Consider the following 22,880-nt stretch of genomic DNA (forward strand, 5'->3'; position numbering starts at 1 on the left):
TAGTACCATCTCTTACAAACGATGTATTTGCTGTATACAACTATTTCTGATTATATATTTTTCATTAATCAAATGTTTAAAATTTGTAAATACATGCTCTTATTTTAGAACTGGAAAGAAGTAAGGTATCGTCGTGAAATACAACAAAACTTCCGGTGATGTTTTTCCCCTTAAAAGTAAAATAGTTTTTTTACTTTTAGCATGTAATATTTTTTTCTTTTAAATGTTTACATTAAATTCAAAGTACATTTGAAACAAATTTCGGACTTGTCATATAATTATTATTACATAAATGCAATTTCCGTTGTTATTGAGCAAAACGCAGCATACGTTACTTGAGTCAGTCGGTTTATGTTTGTATATACAATGCTTTTATTATGAAGGACTTGTGCCGGAAGTCTTCTCGTTGTTGCTGCTGGTAAATTCATCAGAAACTGCAAAGACTTGTTTGTCAGCTGACCAGAAATGTATTTTGCTGTGAAATGGATTTTTGTGTCAGTGAAACACTTGTAGGAAAGACAGAAGCAACTGCCAGAGAGTCTCCAGCAGTAAGGTATGTTTATATTTTATTTAGTAAGCCCAACATTACGTACGGATCTAGTTGGTTAGCCAACTGCTATGTCTTTGCGTGATATGTAGAAGGCTGAGTTACACACTTAGCTAACCTCTAATATTAGTCTGTTTACAACCGTGTCCACACTAAACAAATACGACTTCACCTGAAGACGATAACAACGAAAGCCCGGCAGAATGGTTAATCATTTGGCAATGAACAGTGAAGAAACCTTGGTGACACCAGCTGTCCACAGTGACCATAGGTTAAATTAAACAGCTCAGAATGGACACTCCGTGTAATTCCTTTTCTCGGACAAGCATCATGTGAATACTGGTTCCCCATTAGTAGCACACATGATGCTTTAGGATGCAAGGTCAGCTTTGTTCTGTCAGACTTCCTTTAACCTCCTTAAATAGTTAGAGTAATAAGCTCATATTGTGCAAACAAGTGGTGCTGGGGAAAGCCTGGTCTTCTATTTGTGTCAGTGGCAGAAATAGACATAGCTCTCTGGTTCTACCTCATCACTTCATGCATCATTCCCTACTTAGTTTTGAAAGTTGGTAGCCTATATATCATCACCCTGTTAAAATAATCGCCTAACTCATTTGTTCAAGTTTTGCAGGAAACACAAAAAACTTCACCAAAAGTGTAACATATGACATTTATTGATCATTTCACTCAAAAAGGATGCGACAAAGGATGGCTATTAGCATAATAATAACACTGTGTGTAAATGATGTAACTTAAGAGAAATAAATGACTTAAGCAATTTTTTGAACATGCCTTTGTGACTTAAGCAAGATATGGTAACACTTTATTTTGAAGGTGTCTACATAAGAGTGACACAAGCCTGTCAGAAACATGACATAAGTATCATGAGCATTAATGTTACTTCAAAGTGTCATTAATGTTCATGACACATCCCATGTCATGTTTATGACACGCTCATGTCACTCTTATGTAGACACCTTCAAAATAAAGTGTTGCCATATTTTGCTTAAGTCACAAAGTCATGTTTAAAAAATTCACATTTAAAAAAGTCACATTTTATTTTGACTTAGGCATAATAAATCTGCTTAAGTTACACACTTGACATAGGCCATTATCTTAAAGGGGTAAAATCACATGATCTGATCAACTGAGGATGTAGGTGATTTTACCATAGGTGTCCGGCATCATGAGGAGATGATTTAGGCAAAAAGAACCCAATTTTGACAAAAAATGACTTAGGCGATTATTTTAACAGTGTGACGATATGTATCAAACAATCACATGCCTTGTGAAAATAGCTTTGGTAACTGTTGATGTGAACTTGTGTTTGTGTGAGGGAAATGCCCACCCCTGACTCCAGTTTTATTAAGTCAAAGACTGATTCCTGCTGACACACTGCTGTCAAATAGCAATGATTCCAACACCCTTGTTGTTGGTGCAGTGGTGGCACAGGGAGAATAGTGTGCTCATGTCACATTCCACATCATCTGACTCATGATGATGAGTCATTTTTAAATTGCATACCTTTCTGTCTCCATTAAGGTAGCAGTTAGTCATGTTCAGTGTTTTAAAATGAAAATGAACAGCTTCGCTATTTGGGTCTTGGGGAAAAAAGCAGTCCAAAATTGAATGAAATCTTGAGGATTTAATGTGATTTCTTGCATTGCAGCATAACAGGATCTGGACAGTCGGACTGATCTCTACCACTACAGCACAGAGATCTCTCCAGACTATGGCTTCACAACAAACGGCTTGTCTTTTCCTTTTTGGACAAGCACAAGTAAACGTAAGCATCATCAAAACCTCCATTCGATGCTATAACATTATTATTTCTCAGATATTCTTTAAACAATTTTTTTTCTTCTCCTTTGCAGCTCTCTGTTTAACACTTCCTTTCTTAGTGTTCTTTTACTGTCACAACCTTCCCTTTTCTCTCTCGTCTTTGCTTTGTGACTATCCTGTATTCTACCTGTGAAAATGGACGCTACAGAGCCTGTGCAGCCCAGTCTCAACTCTTCCTATGTTCCCACTGCTCTGAGCAACCAGCTCACATCTGAGGATGAGGAGAGCGAGGATCAGGGTCCCACTACATCGCTCCTGCCAAAACATTCCTCAGTGCCTCTGGCTGTGCGCTACAGTCCAGAAGACTCTTACTGTTTTGTTTACATCATCTTCTTTCTGATGGGCATTGGCTCCCTACTGCCCTGGAACTTCTTCATAACAGCCAAACACTACTGGCTCTACAAACTGAGTAACAACTCTCATAGCAGCGGCAGCGGCGAGGAGGAACGGTCAGACCTCAGTGTGAGTATTGAATACAATTGTGCATGTGTGCTCACAGGAAGATGCACATTTGTGGATTTCTGCATGCTTTAAATAGAACCGTCATGGTCCTGTGACAGATGTGAGGACTGAGTGTACGCTCACATCTGACAGAAATCCATTGCAAATTGCAACACAATTATAAATGCCCAAAGGCTTCCTGAGGGCAACTAAGATAAATGCAGCAACGGGTCGAGTCAGGGTGGTCAGGTAGTTCTGCTTCCAGTTTATTTCTTTTTTAAATTCTTTTTTATGCTATTCTGAGATTAATAATGAAGAAAGAAGCACTGACTGTCCATCACACTTTTATGGATGACCATCACCATTTAATAAAGTATGTTTAAGCATAAGTACTTTAGAATATATTTAGACTGCCAGTTAACAACATCAAGTTGTTGCTTTTTTATTCATTTTTGACCTTTTCACCAACATGTTTTGACTCTGCAGCACTCCCTATTTTGTCTTAAGCAAGTTATTTGATTTAACTTAGAAACCGTTGCCAAGATAATGAAGGAAGGAGTGTTTTTGATTTTTTTTTATGTTTTCCTCCTCTGCTTTCACTTCCTCTTGTGTGAGAAACTATGTGAGTGTGTGTTCTTATGTTCAAGAGAACTGAAATGTTATGTCTTTTCCATAATTATCTACAGGACTACTTTGAAAGCTATCTGGCCATTGCCTCCACGGTGCCCTCTGTGCTGTGTCTGATACTCAACTATCTCCTAGTTAACAGGTAAATGACGCACACACACACACACACACACACACACAAACTGCATATTCCTCTCAAATGGTTTTCTTTGTTTATGGCTGTTTGGATATTAACAGTGTCACACATTTCTATGTAGGGCCTTATGAATTGTCATTTTGAACAGCTTCTCTGCAGTGGAAAACATTTCATATTTATTAATTGTGTGGATAATTAATAGCTTACTGTCTCACATTTGTCAAACAGCACAGCACCAAGCATCTGCTTCTTTTTGTCTTTCTATTGATCGACTGATGGTTGATAAACTCCTGTCTAATCCTGTCCATCTGTGTGTGTGTTGATAGGTTGTCTTCAAATGTGCGGATCCTGTCTTCTCTTGTCGTGATCCTGTTGGTGTTTGTGGTGACCACGGTGCTGGTGAAGGTTGACGTGTCAGACTGCAGGACAGAGTTTTTTATTGGTACGCTGGTCAGCGTGGCAGTCGTCAGCGGAGCCTCCAACCTCTTCTGTGGCAGCGTGTTTGGGATCAGTGGGCATTTCCCCATGAGGATTTCTCAGGCTCTTATATCAGGTACAGTCCTAATTCAGGTACATGTAGCATTCACACAGAACCATCAAACAAGTACTTTGTTTCTGCTGTCTTGAAACTATAAAGTATGCACTATTTAGGAGCTTGAGGAGTTGACCGATGAAATAACATAACTTATGTCTTGCCACCACCATACATGGTGTGTGAGACATTATAATGGCATCTGTCTGTCTGTGTGTGGGAACACTCAAGACTCACACAAGATAGAAATACAGTATACAAATTTATATAACAGGTTCCCCTATAGAACAGATGGTCCCATTGTTGTTCCTTTTTTGGAGCATATTGCATTGGAGCATAAAATATTGTATATATATTTTTTAATTACTTCTTTAATGCAAAATTCTAGGAATATTCAAGGTGGAAACTTACCATAGGAATTAACAGGAAATAATTCATATGAAAAGAGAGTGTATTTACAAACAAAAGTTTTCAGTTTGAACATTAACCTCTTAAAACCCACCTGCCCTGGTAGGTTCAGGGGTAGGGGAAGGGTTAAAATTAGACCAAAGAAAAGGGTATTACACTGTAGACCAATTTACTGTTTACTTTACCAACAATGATGACATATTTTGTGGGCAGAGCCTAACTGGTGGCAGAAAGTGACAGTTAGCTGCTTGTCCCAGCAGTAGGAGCGGTACAGTTGTTAAAAAATATGAATCATCCAGATTTTTTTCCTGATTATTTTCATGGTTTATTATCAAATGACCCTTAACAAGGCTGGGAGATTTCCTGACCTGTATTCAGTGTCAGGATGGTAAAGGACCCAAAATAGCATTAAATGGCCAAAGTTTGAGTGGTTGAACATAAAGATTTACTGCTACTATGTATCTAAATGTTACTTTAAGTCAGCAGAAACGACCAAACGACCAATCTATGAAAACAATGAGCAAATAGAGGGAAACAGAAGAGTTTCAGGGGTAACAATGTCTGGCTGTGCCATTGGATGTCAGAACAGGAATAGTAAAAAAAACTGTCCTTCATTCTTATCGATTACTTAGTCAAAAACTCCCTTTGAAGCTAGACAGAGTCATTTATGGTTGCAAGCCATTGGCCCAGCCATTCAGATGATTTCAGCAGTCCAGTCTGTTTGTTTAATGGCTTGACTTTTTTTAGGGGGTCATTTTTGGACATCCCATAATATGGTGTGTTTTTCCTGCTATTTTTGGACAAACTATACTACCACATGTATCAACGGAGTATAATTGGGCAAGTTCTAGCATCAACAGACTATAATTGACCCATTTGAAACATTTTTAGGCATTTAGAAATTTGACACTTTTTGACAACACTTTTTTTACATATTATAGTATGATTTTTTTTGAGGGGGTCATTTTGGACATCCCATAATATGGTGTTTTTTGTCATTTCTGGCCATATTATGCTCTAATATGCATCAACAGACTTTAATTGACCTATTTGAAGCAATTTTTAGGCATTTTAAAATTTGACCATTTTTGACAAAAAATGACATGCTATAGTATGACTTATTTTCATTTTTGGGACATCCCATAATATGTTTTTTTCCTGAAATTTTCTGGCCATAATATGCATCAACAGACTATAATTGACCCATTTGAAGCATACTAAGCATTTTAAAATTTGACAATTTTTGACAAAAATCGACATACTATGACTTTTTTTTTGAGAGGGTAATTTTTCGACATCCCATAATGTGGTGATCGTAATCAATAAGAATGAAGGACAGTTATTTTTTACTTTTTCTGTTTTGACAAACAATGGCACAGCCAGACACCGTTAGCCCTGAAACTCGTCTGTGTTCCTTTTTCCTAATTTTTTGCAACTGTTTTCCTCAAGTTTTTTTTTCACCAGTCTGTGCTAGAGTTTGACTCCAAATTGGTCTGTACAATACATAAGGTTGTTTTGTCTCAGGTCAGGCTATGGGAGGCACGCTGAGTGCAATAGCATCAATACTGGACCTGGCAGTGGCGAAGGATGTGACGGACAGCGCACTGGCCTATTTCTTGACAGCCGATGTCTTCATTCTACTCTGCATCATCACATATCTGCTGCTGCCCAAACTGGCGTATTCAAGGTCAGCAACAGCCAAAGATATTTAAGTTACCATACAGACACATACACTAACTATCAAGTCCTTATTTTAATGTACAAATGTTTGATTACTACATCTCCCTATAAAAATCCTAAAAATATACTTTCACCTGCAAGTGTCATACTCAGTACCACCACTAGATGGCGCCAGAGTCAGAAATGTTCAACTGTTCAAATTCTTAACATAATGGTGTTAATAAGAATTTTATGAATATTCTTAACCATTGTAGTTATTTGGTTGTGCATTTTATTTTTGCAGCTACTGTGTGACTCACTAGTTCACGAGCAGTGCACCTAACAAACCATCTTTTTTTGTCTTTGTTGAATGCAGCACTTAATGAAAATTAATTCAATATCAAAAATAAAAAAATCTGCCTATGAAATTAAGAAATATAGCTATGAATGAATCCTGAAATCAATGATATAAAAATATAAATTGATACAAAAAATGAAAACATTAAATACACTTAATTATTTCAATCCACATTTTGTTTTAAATAAAACAAGTGCAATAAATTGGCATTAGGAAACCCCCCTGAAAAGCATTCATGTGGAATTATGAAGTAGTCCTTTAAGGGTTAGTGTTATTTAAATAAAAAAATATTGTATGTAATGTATTATTTTATTGTGTATATATTTCATTTATTTCAATAGGGCATATTTATTGATTTCATAGACAGTCATTAATGTATTTTATTCAATAATGACTTAATTGGCATTTCCTAACAGTAAAGAGTTAGACTAGTGGCATTAAAAAGTAATTTTTAAGGTTAACCTGGCCTTGAAGACAACATTATGATACACATTTTAGGGGACAGACTCAAACTATCCTGTCAAAGATTTAAGATGTACTAATTCCATGCTTCACTCTGCTTATCTGCTCTCTAGACACTACATGCTGGCAGCAACATGCACCAGTTCAGGAGTGATGAGCGAAGGAGGAGGGAGCAGAGTCTCCGTCCCTCCTCTGCAGCCTATCCTCAGGAAGACGTGGGTGCTTGGCCTGAGCGTTTTCTATGTCTTCTGTGTCTCTATCATGGTGTTCCCTGCAGTATCCTCAGGAATCCAGTCTGTGGACAAAGATAGTGGCAGCCCCTGGACAACCACTTACTTTGTGCCCCTCACCAGTTTCCTCCTGTACAATGTAGCAGACTTCTGCGGCAGGCAGACCACAGCCTGGCTGCAGGTCCCCGGCCCCACCAGCCGAGTCCTGCCTGTACTGGTGCTGTGTCGCTCCGTCATGGTGCCACTTATCATGTTCTGTAACTACCAGCCGAGGGACCACCTCCACACTGTGCTTTTTGGCCAGGACGTGTACCCTGTGGTCTTTAACTGCTTGCTCGGCCTCACTAATGGCTACCTAGGCACTCTCCCGATGATCTACGGCCCCAAGGTGGTACCTCGAGAGCTGGCAGAGGCCACAGGAGTGGTAATGTCCTTCTTCCTCACTCTCGGACTGGCTGTGGGATCTGCCTTCTCCGTACTTATTGTGCACTGCATCTGACCAGATTGTTAAGCAATAACCTAGTTATTTTTACAGAGGTATAACAGAGCTACAGTTACAGAAGGGTCTGATGAATACCAGAACTTTACAGTGCTGTGACGCTCAGTGTACCAGTTGTCTTCCATGAGGGAAAAGTGCTGATAAGCTTCTCATTTAAAGTTGACCAAAAAGCCTTTACTACTAAGTACCTCACATTAATAGGTGGCATGTTCACACCAATGTGGCAATAGATGTAAGCCTATATATATGTTAGGATATGCATATGCCAGGATTTGGTTGCCACACCTCAGATAAAGTGGCTCGTTAGCAATCAGAGCAGTCCTTAATGGACACCTCATGAACGTTTTTTCGTATTGCAAAACAGACGTGCAAATGTATTTGGTTTAAGGCGAGAGCACTTACGGTACATGATTTATACAGGTGTAAAATGTTGTTTTAGTTCAACTGTACTTGAAGCACAACATCTTTGTTAGGGATATTGCTGGAAAACCATGGCTGATTGTTTTACATGTGGGTGATTTGGGTCAGCTCTCTGTAAATCTTGAACTTTATCTTTATAAACTGAACATTTCCAGTAACAAGTTTGATTTGGTTTCATTTTTAAATGTGCACTTGATCTGTCTTTTGAAAGTGATAGACTTTTAAAAGTAGCCACCACCGTAACCCTCTTCAAATTTTTGATACGGTCAAAGTCAAAGTCATTTAAGTGTTGCATATCATTGCTGAGGTTGCACAAATTGTAGTTTCCTTGTCTGCAGAAAACAAGGAGCCAGTGGTTTTTATGACAAGTTTCATCAGAAAACTGAGCTAAATTTAGTTTACAGTGGAGGGAAAAAAATGAAAGAGTGGATTGGAGTCACTTTATTTGTTAAAAATTTACAGAACAGACAGTTGGCTTGGGGTTTGAGGCAGACAATCAAATAAGAGGTGATCTCTGGAAGTTAGAAACAGTGACTTACAAACAGTAGGAAGAGTGCAAACAATGGGAGGTGAGTGGGAGGTACACTCTCAAGACAAATTACCTCCATATCAGCTCCTTAAAACAAGAACACACATTTTCTCACTACAAAATATCAACTTGTTTAAAGAATCAGACATTCTGCTAAAAGTAAAGGCAGTCATTCTTAGCACACGAAGCGTTCTCTCATTTGCAATCAGTTCCTGCGGGGAGGACTCAAAATACATTTGGCGTGTGGGAGGGGTCTGATTAGAACAGCCATCTGAAGCTGTCAACATTATACAACATATGAAAACTTGAATTTGTGGTTACATACACCAAACCCAGCAAGCGACATAGGTAGGTACAACCCAAATTATGCAAATCTGCACACAGCTCAACCGTGAAGTTTGACTTCTGCTCAGTGAAGCAGTAAAAGGCTGAGCTGCAGACCGCGATACACGTCACTCCTCCCCTACCCCACCCCCCACCCAGAAAAAAAAAGTCCAGTCCCTTTCCACCATGACATCAAAGTTAATTTACACATAAACTGCAGTCATTTAAGTCCATTTAAAAAGAAAATAGGACAGAAATTAAAAGTGGGAAGCAGCACTACAGTATTTTTTTTTCTTTTTAATTCCCTAAAGGTCAGTTTGTGCTTCCTCTTCCTCTATACCCACACGTGACGTTTGCAGTGAGCCACAGCCTAAAAAGAGAGAAACAGGTGGTTAGACAAGTCGGTCAAAACCTGTTCGTTTGCATAGCTAGTTCAATAATCCAAAGCAGAAGGCAGTTAAAAAGGTATTGCTATTAACTATTGAAAATCATGAAGTCAATGGAGTCATAAAATGTTGTTCATATCCTCTCTGGGGAAACATGTTTTAGTGTGAAAATATGGCTTAACTACTCACATTGCACCGAGTTGCTGTCTCCATGTTCTTGCACCAGAATGCAGGTCCCCAGCTGCACTGCTCCATTCCCAGCAGCCTGCGCAGAGTTTCAGGACAGGCTCCCACTTTCTGTTACACACAAACGGAACAAAAACACATTAGATACTAGACTGGGCTGCATCAACAATTTATGACAGAAATAAGAGTACTGATGTTTCCTGACACAACCAAGAAACTTAAGTGCTCACATTGTCATAGTTTAATTATGAATTAATATTATAGCTAACTCTTTACCATGCACACAAAGTCTGGGTCGAGCATCTGGAGAAGCAGCTGGATCAGCATTGGTTCATACTGTTCAATCATCTGGTCGCACTGTTTACAGACACACAAGGGTTAATACAAGGCTGTCACATGAGAGCAGGTAAAGTTGCACAAGATGATGTCATAAGGTGATGCAGCCACTCACTTCGGTCTGGAAAGAGTCGGGCAGAAAGCTGCACACTTTCCTCACAGCCTCCTCGATCTGTGCCTCTGTTGCGTTCTGCTCCAGAAGTTGATCAATGTAACCGACGGCCATCTTGCAAACCTTGCAGTAGCCCCCAGCCTTGAAGCGAGTCTGGTCAAGAGCAGCTGGAAAGTATTAGAGCAGAAATAACTGTAAATACCCACATTTGGAATATACATTTGGCCTCTCTGAGGCAAAAAAAGAAAAAAGATTGTACATCACAACCTATTGAGCAAAAGTTTGATTTTGGAAATTACATGTACATGAAATTAACAGCTTTATGAGGACAACTTACAGGTCAACCCATAATAAAGAAAAAAATCTAATTGGTCCACATTTCATATGTTTTATGAGAAAAGAAAATCATCAAAGATCGTGAGCTTCCTGCAGTTTCAACCAAACAACTCCACATCTAAAAAAAATTTTCTGCAAATATTTCCTTGAAACCTTGCAGTTGTACCTTCTGTGTTAGTTTTGCTGATAACGTATGTTATTTGATACCATTATTTGCATTCAGTACGCTTTGAAAAGTGTGAACTTACGGACAAATGCACGGCTGGCATCATTGCAGAGTGCCAGCACTGCGCAGACGGTCTTGGGGTCGGCCTGCTGCACCAGCAGCTCAATGATGGCCTGGCCGTAGGTTTCAACCAGGTCCTTACACTGGGCGGTCAGAGAAGACGGCAGATATGTGCACACCTTCTCCACAGCTTGAATCACCTCCTCCTGAGACAGACAGACAGCAACGATCAGCTTGACATCACAGCACACACACAACCTACTGCACCAACAGTACTTTGGCAGCATTTTTGTAGAGTTTATTATTATGGTCATATTGGATAAATCTAGTAGCACACATCCCACCTCGGTTTTCTGATCCTCCAGCATAGTCTCCAACTGCTTCATCACAAACTCACAAATGGCGCACTGTGGGGATTCACGGACACGCACCATGGGCTGAAACACAGAGGCAATGTCTCATGTAAATTTACAATACTGTGCTAAAAACATTTGTTTTTATCTTGTGTCAAAATTAGGTATTCAAGTCAGTCAGCAGTAGGGCTCCCATCATGAATTACCTTAGCAGACTTGTCAGTGGCAGCCTCGACCTTGGTGGCAGGGAAAAGCTTCAGAGCAGGTAGAGTCTTGGCAGCAGGTAGAGTCTTGGCAGCAGGTAGGGTCTTGGCAGCAGGTAGGGTCTTGGCAGCAGGTAGAGTCTTGGCAGCCTGCAGCTTCAGCATGGGAAAGGACTTCTTCATAGCAGTACAGAAACCAGCATGGACACACAGATCCTTGGGATCCTGAGGAAATAAATAGACTTTACTTTACATTTACTTTAGGATTAGAAACAATTTTGCCAGCTTTTTTTTTTTTTGGTCAGTCTTGGGTCAAATGTCCTCGGTGTTATTATATTTAGCCTACTATTTGTTGATTAAAAGTCTGGTCATTTTAATCTTATATAAAGAAAAAATGTTTTAGCATATTACCATTTTAGTATAGTTTTAGACAATGAATGAATGAATGTTGCCATTTCTGGCTTTTGATAGTCAGATTTTATTTAAATGTCAGTCAATCCATAAGTTTGTCATCTGCTGAAAAACTAATGATTAAAAAGCTCTGCAGAAAGTGTTTGATCTAATGGGATCAATTAAAGGGAAACATCCAGACATGGGACCTGTTGTGATTTGCAGATTTATTTTTGGACCAATGCGACTGTACAACTCGACAGAGTTCTCCTGACTGTGCTCACTGTGTTCTGCCTGTGTAGTCCTGATAGGGCACAAATACTGGCGCCCACTGCACAGAACAGTTCTACAAGTTCTAAACAGTCTATAATATTACTTCTCTTTTTGTCAATAACAATAAAAGATCTTTGTGTTTTTTTAAGCCTACATTTTAGCTTCTGATTTTCATTTCAACAATATCGCATGTTCATATAGTCACAGTTGGTGTTTAATGGAGTCTGTGCCATCTTGTCATCATCTTGTCTTAATCACAGGACAAAAAGTTGTTGACAAACACAACAGTAGGTTATTGGGAACAAACATAAAACCATACAGCCAATAGTCTACAAAACTTGCCATATTGCATGCTGTTAGCATAAACTGTGTGTCTGTAAACTGCGTACCATTCCACATAATCACCCATGCAATATGCCGAACTTTCCATGTCACAAAAGAAAACAAAAAAACGTACCAAACACACAGCAACACATAAAGGGTTTACTTCTGCAGGCATCCAACAAAATCAGCCAGTGTTGATCTGCCATATACAGCACAATATAGGTGGTGTTTTCTTATGGAAATAGCTTATTATTGTTAGTAAAGACCAGTGCGTCTGCTTTTGCATACTAAGTCATAACATCCAAGCATTTATTACATAAAACTGCACTGTACGCTCATTTGATGTAAAGAAACAGGAGACCGTTAACGTGACCCTTCACTGTAGTGTTCCAACAGGCATTAAAGTGTCATGTCATTATCCACCAAAAGCAAGTGTTCAGGTTAAGTAAAGTAGCCTCACATATAATTAGATGACCATTTACATGCATCTCTGCAGTGACAGGTGAGTAGCGCTAGGAGGGAACAGCACAAGAAGCAGCAGCTAAGGGTTAAGAGGCTACAAGCTGAACACAGAGAGACCTACCTGTTCCTGAGGAGCAGCATACAAAACCCAGCGCAGGAGAAAAAAAAAGAGCCGGACAACATGAATGGAGGGGAGAAAGGTAAAGAAGGAAAATGGGGCAAAAAAAAAAAAAAAAAAAAAAAGAAGACAACAGAAAGTTAAAAGAAAAATAAAATAAGACAGAAAGCGATTCAAAGATGTGAATAAATTGAAGTCAGCAGGCCAGATGGTGCTGCAAGACTGAAAATGGGCTTAGCAGTACCAAAATGTACAAATTATGACAGACCCATTAGTTTTGATGAGTAAGCGCGTCACTTAATATCAGAATATAATCACCATTTATGTTTTATGTGATTTTAAAAGAAATTCAGGAAACATTTTGTTTGCATGTTTAAGCCAGTGAGGCACATGAAGAGGGAGGGTTACAACACTCACCATGGACATGATCATCTGAACAACAACACCACCATACTGGCTGACATACTGCTTGCACTGCAATGAGGACAAAAAACTGTTAGCATAAAACATATTCTGGGTTGCTGTTTTGTTCATTTGAAATCTTCAAATAGGGCTGGAAAATTAAAAAAGGTTTACTCCTCATGACTATTTTGGCTCACAACGATCATGAAAACAAGATAAGAATATATACGTTAAATGAGTACGGTAATAGTGTTAAATAATAACAAAATATAACAAAAATAATCATGATTTCTGCCATGATCAAGCAGATCTATGATCAAACCTCCTCCACTCATGTGGAAATCTCACCATTTCAGCCAAACTTGGTCCCAGCAGGTCACACTGGTTCTCAATATTTTGAATAAAAGAGTCGAGATATGAGGAGTTCTGCTTGGCCTCCGCTTGAGCGTCAGTCACGAATTTGATGCAGTCCTGGCACACATCATTATCCTACAGGAAAGGCAACAATGAGAAATTAAGACAACATTTGTCAACAGCAGGTTGAGAACATAGAGGGGAGTTAAACAGTGTACCTGCTTTGGAGTCTCTTGTTTGGGGGCCTCCTGCTTGGGGCTCTCCTGAGGATAGAGGAGCTGGGGCACATTGAGAAGGAAGGGGGACACTTTCTGGCTGAGGTCCACCTGGGGGATTTCGTTGGATATGAGCTGCTCCTTCGCATGAACCTTAGCCAGGGCTGCCTGCTGAGATTCACACAGCCCAATGGCTGCACAAACCACAGAAGGATCCTCCTATAAAACACAGAAATTAAAAGTTATTTCAATAACTTTCAGGTTTGATATGGTCACTCTATAGTTAAGTGTTGCTTTTAACACTCAGAACCCTAAGAACTTTCTGTTGTTTTTTTGTTCCCGTCACATTTTACTCACTCTGGCCTTGTTTACTACTGCAATAAGCAAATCCTACACCTCTATGGAAACAATGCAAATTAGAATAAAAATGTAATCTCAATACACACATAACATTTTTCTAAGTGAACACAAGTGTTAGCAAAAAAAAAAAATTAAAAGGGGGGGGGTCCACATGCTATGCATACTGATCTACTTTTGTCGATCTATTGTCCTCTTCTCTTTGCTATATGTAAACAGCCACATTATGACTGACTATTTGTCTGTCTATGATAAATGCTGTCATTTTGCCGATTTAAAAAAAAAAAAAAAAACGTGCTTTCAAAAACCTGCCGGTAGTTTCTAGGGTTCAGAGAAATAGTTTTATATACAGATTAGCTGTGAGAAGAAAATAATTGAACAACCTTTAGCTTTTAAATCTATCTATATGATACAGTAAAAAGAGTTTAAAAATAAATAGAATATATCTAAAGATAACATTGTTATATTTATTATATTTTTTTATTTATCTATTAACTCATCTATGTGTTGCTTCTAACACGGTGTCTAGTAGGGTAAGTGCAGGGATGGGAGGGCTCCAGTTGTCTGTATATTAAATTTTATATTTATTTTTAACAGACAAATAAACAAAGTTTAAAAATTTTTTTTTTTTAAAAAGATCACATTTTGTTTTATATATTCCTTAAAGAACTGCCTCTTTTATTCCCCAAGTTGCTGTAGCAGGTGAGAGTTTAAACAAAGAAAACGACACCAACGCTCCCAGTCATGAGGTTTAGAATTACACAACAACTACTCTGTTCCCGTTTAGACTTTGACTCACTTCTCCATCAATAGCCCTTATTCAGCTCGCTGCCCATAGCTCTCAGCCACTTCTCTTTTTTCCGGTTTGACACAGAGAGGCAGATGGACCATTTACTGAAGAGTCTTAGATGAAGCCGAACTATAAATCGAACCAAACTCCAAAAAGCTTTAGGAAGATCTTTGGTGAACCACGCTTTATTTTAAAGCATCCAAAGTGGTTCTAAATGGAAGCTTTATAATGGCACCATTAGAATGCATGTGGTGTGCCAAAACGTTTTATGGTTAATTGTTATAATGCTTTACCTTCCACCACAGGTATTTTTTATGAATCTGAAAACATGCCAAGACAAAAAGGGGTGACACCACTCACCAGTTCTCCCTTAATGATTGCCATGAGGACCGGGTAGTACTCGTCCACCATCTGCTTGCATTCGTCGCTCAGAGGTTTTTCAGGGATGAGCTGGCAGACCTTCTCCAGGTACCCAAGAACTTCAGACTGGAATCATAGAAAAACCCAGACATCAGTTTTCCAAAGCCGTGTTTAAGACTTGATATTGTTTGTAGGCAACTAATTTGCTTTTCAGAGGGGTTTTTCAAGACAGTGATTTATTTATTTTACCTCAGTGGCATTGTCCTTCAGAAACTGCTCCACCACGATCAACACCTCTTTACACAGGTCACATGGCACGGTTTTCTGAAATGAGACAACTTGGTGTGTAAGTAAAATGTCAAGTGTACACAATATATAGAACACCAATAAGAAATGAATAAAAGTTTGAGAAAGAGGAGCCTTCCATTAGTGATACATTAAAATAAGCATTTTAGAAATGGCAAAACAATATGAATGGCACTTGTAATGCAAATGAATTACCATCTGGGGCTTGTTCCAGACGTTCTGCTGGCAGTGGGTCACAGCTCCACACTGAGAGGCCGTCTTTACATTCTGACACCAGTAGGGGGGCCCACGGGCACACTGCTCAGTGCCCAGCAGAGGGGTCGCAACAGCTGCAATGTAGACAAAGAGGAAAATAAGGCACAAGCAGAGATGGTCTTTTAATTTCCTGATTAAATATCCAGTTTCTTCTCTTAGTGTGCCTATGTACATCTAAAATGTACATTTTATAAAGTTATTTAGATTGCAGAGGGTCTGTAGCACAGGGCAAATAATATTTTCTCGGAATGAAATGCAGTGAGTCGAGTAAGAGTAGACGCTATCGTTTACCACACCTTTCTTCAAGAAACTTCCTGGTGAAACGTGTGATGATAAGATGGGGGAATTTCAGGCTGATATACTTCCTCAAAACAATAAAAAGGGGAAATTATTGGCAATTAACTTTCAACTATATTGCTTGGCAGGTTTAACTATAGAAACGTGCACTGTAGAAAGGAAAAAAGAAAAGGTCAGCCTTAACCTTGCCATCTGAGTTATGCGTTTTGCAGATGATAAGCAGCTTCTTTTTTCTTTGAGTGAACTTTTTCTTTTTTTTTAAAATAGACTTGAATACTTTAGAGATCAACTAGTAGTAGACTCAGTGCTACAAAGTCTGATAAACATGAACAACTTAAATTTGCCACCGAAGATCTTAAATGCATTGAAACTCGACTCAGCATAGTGTCAAATAGGATTTTTTTTAAATCCAGAATTGAATTATTATTATTATTATTATTATTATTATTTTTTTTTTTAAATCAGTGGACTCGCTCCATTAAGCTCAAACTACTTCAAACACTGAGTACTGAGGGGAAATACTCTTAACAGATTTAAAACTGCCTTAAACAAAAACACAATTAATCCTATTAGCTCAAATTGCTAAATTGTATTGGAATATGCCCTATATCTGACCTACCAGCATGGTCTACCAACCACGCAAAACCAGACAGTAAAAAAGCAACAGACAAGAGAATACACTAATGGGGAAATTAATTATTTACATTTGCGTCACAGTTGCAGAAGTGGGTTTTAGTGATCATGCAGATCATGGAAATCTTATCTTTTTCGGTCGATGCAAAAAGAAACCAATGTTCAGTTCTCCAATTCACTGAAGTGGAAAAAAGTGATGTGTGAAAGCACCCAAATAGTTCCCAGCACTGTTTCCTATTTTCACTACCACTCTCTTAAACCCTGCGCAAGGTATACATATAATCTTCACATCTCAGTCAGTAACCTACATTTAGAATGATGTCTAAAATGTTGTAAAGATGAACATGTCTTTAGTAAGAAATAAAAGCTAACTTAAACAAAGCAGACTACTCAGAATATAGATGGATAAGTATGCAAGAGTTGTCCATGCCCAAGGAGTAGTCTTTGGTGCATCATTTATATATATATATATATATATATATATATATATATATATATATATATATATATATATATATATATATATATATATACACACCCTTTATTTAACCAGGTAAAAGCCTCATTGAGATTAAAAAGATTTATTTTTCAAGAGATCCTGCATGTTCTTGCGTGGTAATTTCTGTGCAACTCTGACTAATGTCCTCCGATTTCCTGTTTTGTTCCAATTTCGATATGTGATTTCCTGAGCTCTATGCTAGAAAATCATGTATTAACTGTTATAATGTTTTAGGTATATTTCCAAATAATTTCCCTGACAATAACAACCAAGAGTTGGAATTGGAGGTCAGGTCAGACAGGCTGCACAGACAAACCTTCAAAATCACCCACTGTTAGAGCCCTCCTGCTCATCATTCCTACCAATAGAGTTACAGTGCAGGCAAGGCCCTCCCACCCTTCACTTGAGTCACATGAGCAGTCAGACAAAATAACAAGCTGTTCTCAAGCAGACATACTGTACCAACTAGGACATTGCTGCAGACAACTGTAAACTGCTAACAAGGCAATACATAGTGGAAAAATGTCCTTTAGTTTAAGATTATCCCCCACAATAAAAACAAACAAGTTTTACAAGAAGTAATCAAAAAAGGGAATATGACATATGCATGCTTTTATTTGACTCACTTTCTGTGACTCTGAAAGAGTCAAGTCATCATAATGTGAGTGTATCAACATCACATGACAGTGAAGCAAAAAAAATGAGTTCAAATAGAATTCAGATCAACAACACCAGCAAGCCACCTATGAATCAGTTTAAGAAAGTACACATAACACTTGTTGAGCATTATGATTGAACCCTTAAGCTAATACCATACATGTTCAAGAATGTGGAAAAGTAAAGATTATTTTTTAACCAGAAGTCAGACTAAAGATAAGCACTAAATACACAATGCACAAATACCATGACTTCAAGAAATCAATAAAGACTGCAGGAAACCACAGCTTGAGCGCTGATAAGAAGAAACGGGCCATTTATTTTAGATCTATGAAGGACAATACGCAATTGTATAAATAACCCAGTCGTCTGTTAGTTATACATGGCCTAGTGGCAGCAATAACTTAGATCACTGTTCATTTCACAGACCCAGTCTTGTCTGAACATAAAGATAAGCTAACTGGCTATAAGTGGCAAACGTACACATGGAGACAAATACAGGTATCACTAAATTACAGAAAAGAAAGCCGTGAGGAACAAAACCCGAAAACGCAACTACAAAGCGACACTGACCTTTACTAAAAAAGTTGAAATGAAAGTTGCTGGTTTAGAGGATCATATCTTTACGGCCTCGTAAACTCAACCAAGGGAGAACAAAGTAGCGCTTACATCACATTATCTGTTCAAAGCAGGCATCTCAGGGCGGGTCAGCCCTGAATGAAAGATGTTTTCATGTAAAAACATTAGCCAGTACCGACATAAACACCACGAAAATGATTTCAAAAGTGTTAATGTCAGTTAGCAAACGTTAGCTGCTGAGCTAGCTAGCTTCATTGTGGTGTTTCCACATAATTTACAACAACAAATACTAATTTAAGACTATTCAAGATTAAACTTCAGTTGACATTGTGTCACTATTAAGACAACTACCGTTAGCTACCGTTAGCTCGGATGCTAATGTTAGCCGAGCAGCTGATAACTAACGTTAAGGCGTCAGGGCCAACAATAACCAAACCTCAAAGGCAAACGGTCAAAATTAATTAAACATAATCTCCTTACAGGTTTAGCAGGTGTATTCAACGAGGATAAACACATTTTTTATTCATATCGCGTAAACCTGCCTTTGTTGCTGTGTTAACAGACTCGTGCCTGTTTACCAAAGCGAACGCTGCATGAAAGCTTCCGCGTTTCATGTCGAAACGCACTTTGCTAGTTACACAACCGGATCGTCTTTACTGTGAATTAAACGCTGTCAGAGTCTTATCACCGACTATGTACATAACGCCAGTAACTTTTATCATTTTGATATTACCTGCACCAACGAAAAGTAGAGTTAGGAGCAGCATGACTGCGCTGTTTTTCCGGCTCGTCTGTGTGTTTATCTCTCGGCTGGAGCTGACTGGAGTCTGATGAGCACTGCAATGCAGGCGGTGGAGCTGCTGAAGCCTTTATGATCTCACCGTCAGCTGACTAGTGAGCGAGACATGTGACTGACGCTCCAATGTGATTGTTTCATGCCTTTTTTTTTTCTTTTTTTTTTTAAAGATCCAAACCTATTTGAAGGGAAATTTTATTTTTAAAAAGAAATATGTTTAATTTGGGAATTTACTTCAAACATAAAAAAAAAGAAAAAAGGATCACACAAACAAGTGAAGCAAAAATAAATTGTTATCCTTGGGTCACATGTTCGAAAAAGAGAAATACAAACTCATTGGCTCTCACCCATTCCTTATAAGTTATTAATTGCTTTTCAACCACCTAGAAAGATATTACTTTTCCTAAATTTGTATAAATATAATAGTTATGTTACTGATATACCTATCCTTACCAAACATATAGAAGTTCATTATCAAAAAAAGTATAAATGAATGATCTATTTTTCATCATACTTATATACAATGCACATACATAATATAATATACAATCTCTACATAATATACTATGTGCTTATAGAATACAATATACAATATGATAGTTATACATTATTCCTATATACATCATCTTATTACTTGCTGTTTTTTTTTATTGTTGTGCAGTGCTTTGTGATGTTGAGAGAAAACTTTAACACATTATTGTACAGCTTTATGTTTCTTCACTAAATGCTAGAGTTTTTACCATGCACAGCAGCATTTTCAGTGGGGGCTTTATAGTTTATCACTTCCAGTATTTTAATGGAAGCCATGTGATTGACAACAAAATTCAATGTCAATTGCTGACTTATAAATTAAAACTGCTTAAAGTCTCCATAGTCCATAAATACATGGTGTGGTTACTGTAGGATTAGACACAGCCAAGCCAAGGTGGATTTACACAAATGCCATTCCAGGTGATTAATAAACAACCCTAAGAAAGTCCCTGAAAAACACTGACATTCCTGATAATGGGCGGATTGTGTAATTCGATCCCATGAGGACAACTCCCCCGGTTCCGCCTCAGTAGCAGTGTTTTAGTTGTTTATTACTTAGTGTTTTCTCAGAAGGTATTGCTCAAGTCTCAATGCCAACACAACCAACTTACAAAAGATGAGAACTGTACAACATGCCTAAACAGAATGAAAATAAGAACTGAAACTGATGACCTTACTAAACATCATGTGAGTCAAGAAAAAAAACTTGCAACTCAGATAGAAAAAAGTACTTTATTCTGATATAATGATCACATTTAGGTCAGAAACTATGGAGAAGGTCAAAGAGGGAAGCATGACACTGTACATCTTCTGGATAAGGGCTGGGAAAACCTGTAAAACAAAAAAAAGGGAACAACCATTATATAGGGTTAAGTTAAAGCACAGTCGGCACCGCATGAGCGCCATAAAAAAAAAAAAAAAGAAGGTAAAGGACACTGACTGCATAAACACTTTTAATGGAGTCCCTGGGAGGTTGCACCGACCACATTTTAGAGCCTGACGAATACTGGTTTTTAGGTTGATACTGTATATTAACATAGAGTTGTTTTTTTTAATCTGCCGTTTTCGACCCCAAAAAAATTTGACAAAGATATTTACTGAACATGAGAGTTTTACAGCCAAACAACAAACAATGCTTTCTATTGGACAAACTATGTAAGGTCTATTTACACAAACAGTTTATCTAGTCCCGAAGGTACCTTTGAGCAGAGACAGGGCTTTATCTTTCAAACTCTATAAATTCTCACACAAGAAGATAGAACACCAGGGTTAGACAGGGCAGCGTCTTCAAATCAATAAAAGCAAGTCGTTGCCTAGCAGTGCTAATTTTGGACATCACTCCTATTGGTTGTAGCATTTTACCCAACAGCTTCATTGATGTCAATACTTGGAAAACAAATGCATATTTTCTGATCAAATCCATTTAATTTTTAGTCAATAAATGTTTGGGACAGCCATGTGGCCTAATATCATCCATCAATAATCTGTGAATCTGCCAAAAAGAAAAGGAAAAAACTAAGTGTAGGCAATGTTTCAGGCCTTGCTATCTATTGTTTCTTAATAACCCAGGTTGCACTGAAATGAATAGTCAATTAACTGGCTAACCCATTGACAGAACATGCATGACCTCAACTCTTCTTGTTTTTGTCAATTAATTTATAAAAGTAGCTTAACATTGGATGTTACAGTTTCACAAATATAATGATTTTAATGTTTTTCTTAAATAATACATTTTAAACTAGCTTTTTACTTGGAGATCATGCTGATATCTATCTCAACCTGATATACTTTGTGAAATGTGAAATTTGTGTATTGCAATATAATGTTTTGTGATACTACATCGATTTTTTATTTATAGTGTACATGATTCGCAGCAGACAGATTACACAAAACGTTATTCTATGATGTTGGATGTTACAAGCACTGTGATAATCCCAAATGTAGATCCCACTGCTCTGATCATTCAAACTCAGATTTTATTAATTTGGTGGTGTGTTCTTTGGGACAGTTTTCTTAAAATAAGATTTAAAAAAAGACACAATATATTGACCAGCTCCCAGCATCGCACTATCTTTAAAGTTAAAAAATATATATACATTTAAGCAGATGAATAAATTATGAAATTATTATTAAATTGCATTTCTAAATCCATGCATGAAGCAGTTACACGTGTGGACACAAAATTCCCAACTTTTGACGACCTTTGCACAAAGTGGATGAAATATCACTGTGTGTTGGTTTCAGTTTTAACCCTCTGAAGTCCATGAAATCACCAGCACATTACTTCTCCATAATGTGAAGCCATAAAAATGAAGCAACGTCAATCCTTGCCATCAGCAATGGATGGATGGATGGATTTTTTTATTTATTTGCAACCTGTGTTCATATTTGCAACATGTAAATTTCTGTGTGTGAAACATAATTTTCATGATCAGATTTTATGTTTTCCTTTGTTTCTTTTGGGTTCAAAATTTTGATGAAGTAAGTCAAAGTTAAAAATAGTTTTCAGGACAAATAGGTGAGGCTACCAACATGGCATGGTAAATATTTTTAACAGATTTTTTTAACCGACATAATAGCCCAAGATTTCAGAGGGTTAAACAGATACAAGTTTAGAAGAAATGCACTTGGCTTTACCCACATCAGCCATTTCTTACATTCAATCACTGTGGAGGGCCACAGCAGTTACTTCTGGAGACCTCGGTCTCATTCTTCAGCACAGTGGGTCTAACCACGTCCACGTCCCGGTGCAGATGATTCAGTAAGCCTGTGAGGATGTCGGGGGCTGCGTAGAAATCGATCAGAAAGTAAGACCCTCGGCTGTGCCTCTCATTGTGTTTGGTTATCTTGTAGGGCAACAGTCTCTCCCCCAGGTTCTCAATGTCCCTCACCACCGCTCCCCGCTCCATCAGACTCTCCACTGACCGCCGCAGAGTGGCTGCTGTCGCCGGCCGCTGCATCGCCTTCAGGATCAGGGCGAGTTGGTAGCGAGGCATGGCTCCGGCCAAGAAACCCTCGATTCACACTGTAACTTCAGCAGGCTCGGTGTCCTTCCAGATGATTCCGTTCAAAGGCAACCATGTTATGACCGACACGAGGAACAGGAAAGGGCTTTGGTGATGACGTTTAA

At 38.2% G+C, this 22,880-nt stretch overlaps 3 protein-coding genes across 6 annotated transcripts; 1 reads left to right on the forward strand and 2 right to left on the reverse strand.

The window, feature by feature from the left end:
* Positions 1-7,836, forward strand: slc29a3 (solute carrier family 29 member 3). Of its 2 annotated transcripts, XM_059358756.1 has the most exons (8): positions 1-176; positions 384-553; positions 2,217-2,333; positions 2,422-2,851; positions 3,517-3,599; positions 3,920-4,146; positions 6,058-6,220; positions 7,126-7,836. In XM_059358756.1, exons 4-8 carry the CDS (start codon positions 2,525-2,527, stop codon positions 7,739-7,741), a joined length of 1,416 nt encoding a protein of 471 aa, XP_059214739.1. In that variant the 5' UTR covers positions 1-176; positions 384-553; positions 2,217-2,333; positions 2,422-2,524; the 3' UTR covers positions 7,742-7,836. The 2 variants fall into 2 exon arrangements, with proteins under 2 accessions (XP_059214739.1, XP_059214738.1); XM_059358755.1 differs by lacking the exon at positions 1-176 and having other exon boundaries at positions 230-553.
* A 751-nt stretch (positions 7,837-8,587) lies between these two features.
* psap (prosaposin) lies at positions 8,588-19,301 on the reverse strand. 2 transcript variants are annotated; one of them, XM_059359321.1, is made up of 15 exons: positions 19,157-19,301; positions 15,699-15,832; positions 15,447-15,521; positions 15,198-15,323; positions 13,694-13,909; positions 13,470-13,610; positions 13,137-13,193; positions 11,287-11,377; positions 11,156-11,250; positions 10,941-11,033; positions 10,619-10,802; positions 10,038-10,201; positions 9,863-9,943; positions 9,590-9,697; positions 8,588-9,384 (listed from the first exon to the last, which is right to left on the reverse strand). In XM_059359321.1, the coding sequence occupies exons 1-15, from the start codon at positions 19,188-19,190 to the stop codon at positions 9,349-9,351; spliced, it is 1,635 nt and encodes a 544-aa protein (XP_059215304.1). In that variant the 5' UTR covers positions 19,191-19,301; the 3' UTR covers positions 8,588-9,348. The 2 variants fall into 2 exon arrangements, with proteins under 2 accessions (XP_059215304.1, XP_059215303.1); XM_059359320.1 differs by having other exon boundaries at positions 11,156-11,377.
* A 1,164-nt stretch (positions 19,302-20,465) lies between these two features.
* Positions 20,466-22,880, reverse strand: mrps6 (mitochondrial ribosomal protein S6). Of its 2 annotated transcripts, none has more exons than XM_059359548.1 (2): positions 22,392-22,880; positions 20,466-20,581 (listed from the first exon to the last, which is right to left on the reverse strand). In XM_059359548.1, exon 1 carries the CDS (start codon positions 22,744-22,746, stop codon positions 22,414-22,416), a length of 333 nt encoding a protein of 110 aa, XP_059215531.1. In that variant the 5' UTR covers positions 22,747-22,880; the 3' UTR covers positions 20,466-20,581; positions 22,392-22,413. The 2 variants fall into 2 exon arrangements, with proteins under 2 accessions (XP_059215531.1, XP_059215530.1); XM_059359547.1 differs by having other exon boundaries at positions 22,408-22,876.

This window comes from Centropristis striata, chromosome 20 (genome assembly GCF_030273125.1).
Source record: "Centropristis striata isolate RG_2023a ecotype Rhode Island chromosome 20, C.striata_1.0, whole genome shotgun sequence".
Lineage (NCBI taxonomy): Eukaryota > Metazoa > Chordata > Actinopteri > Perciformes > Serranidae > Centropristis > Centropristis striata.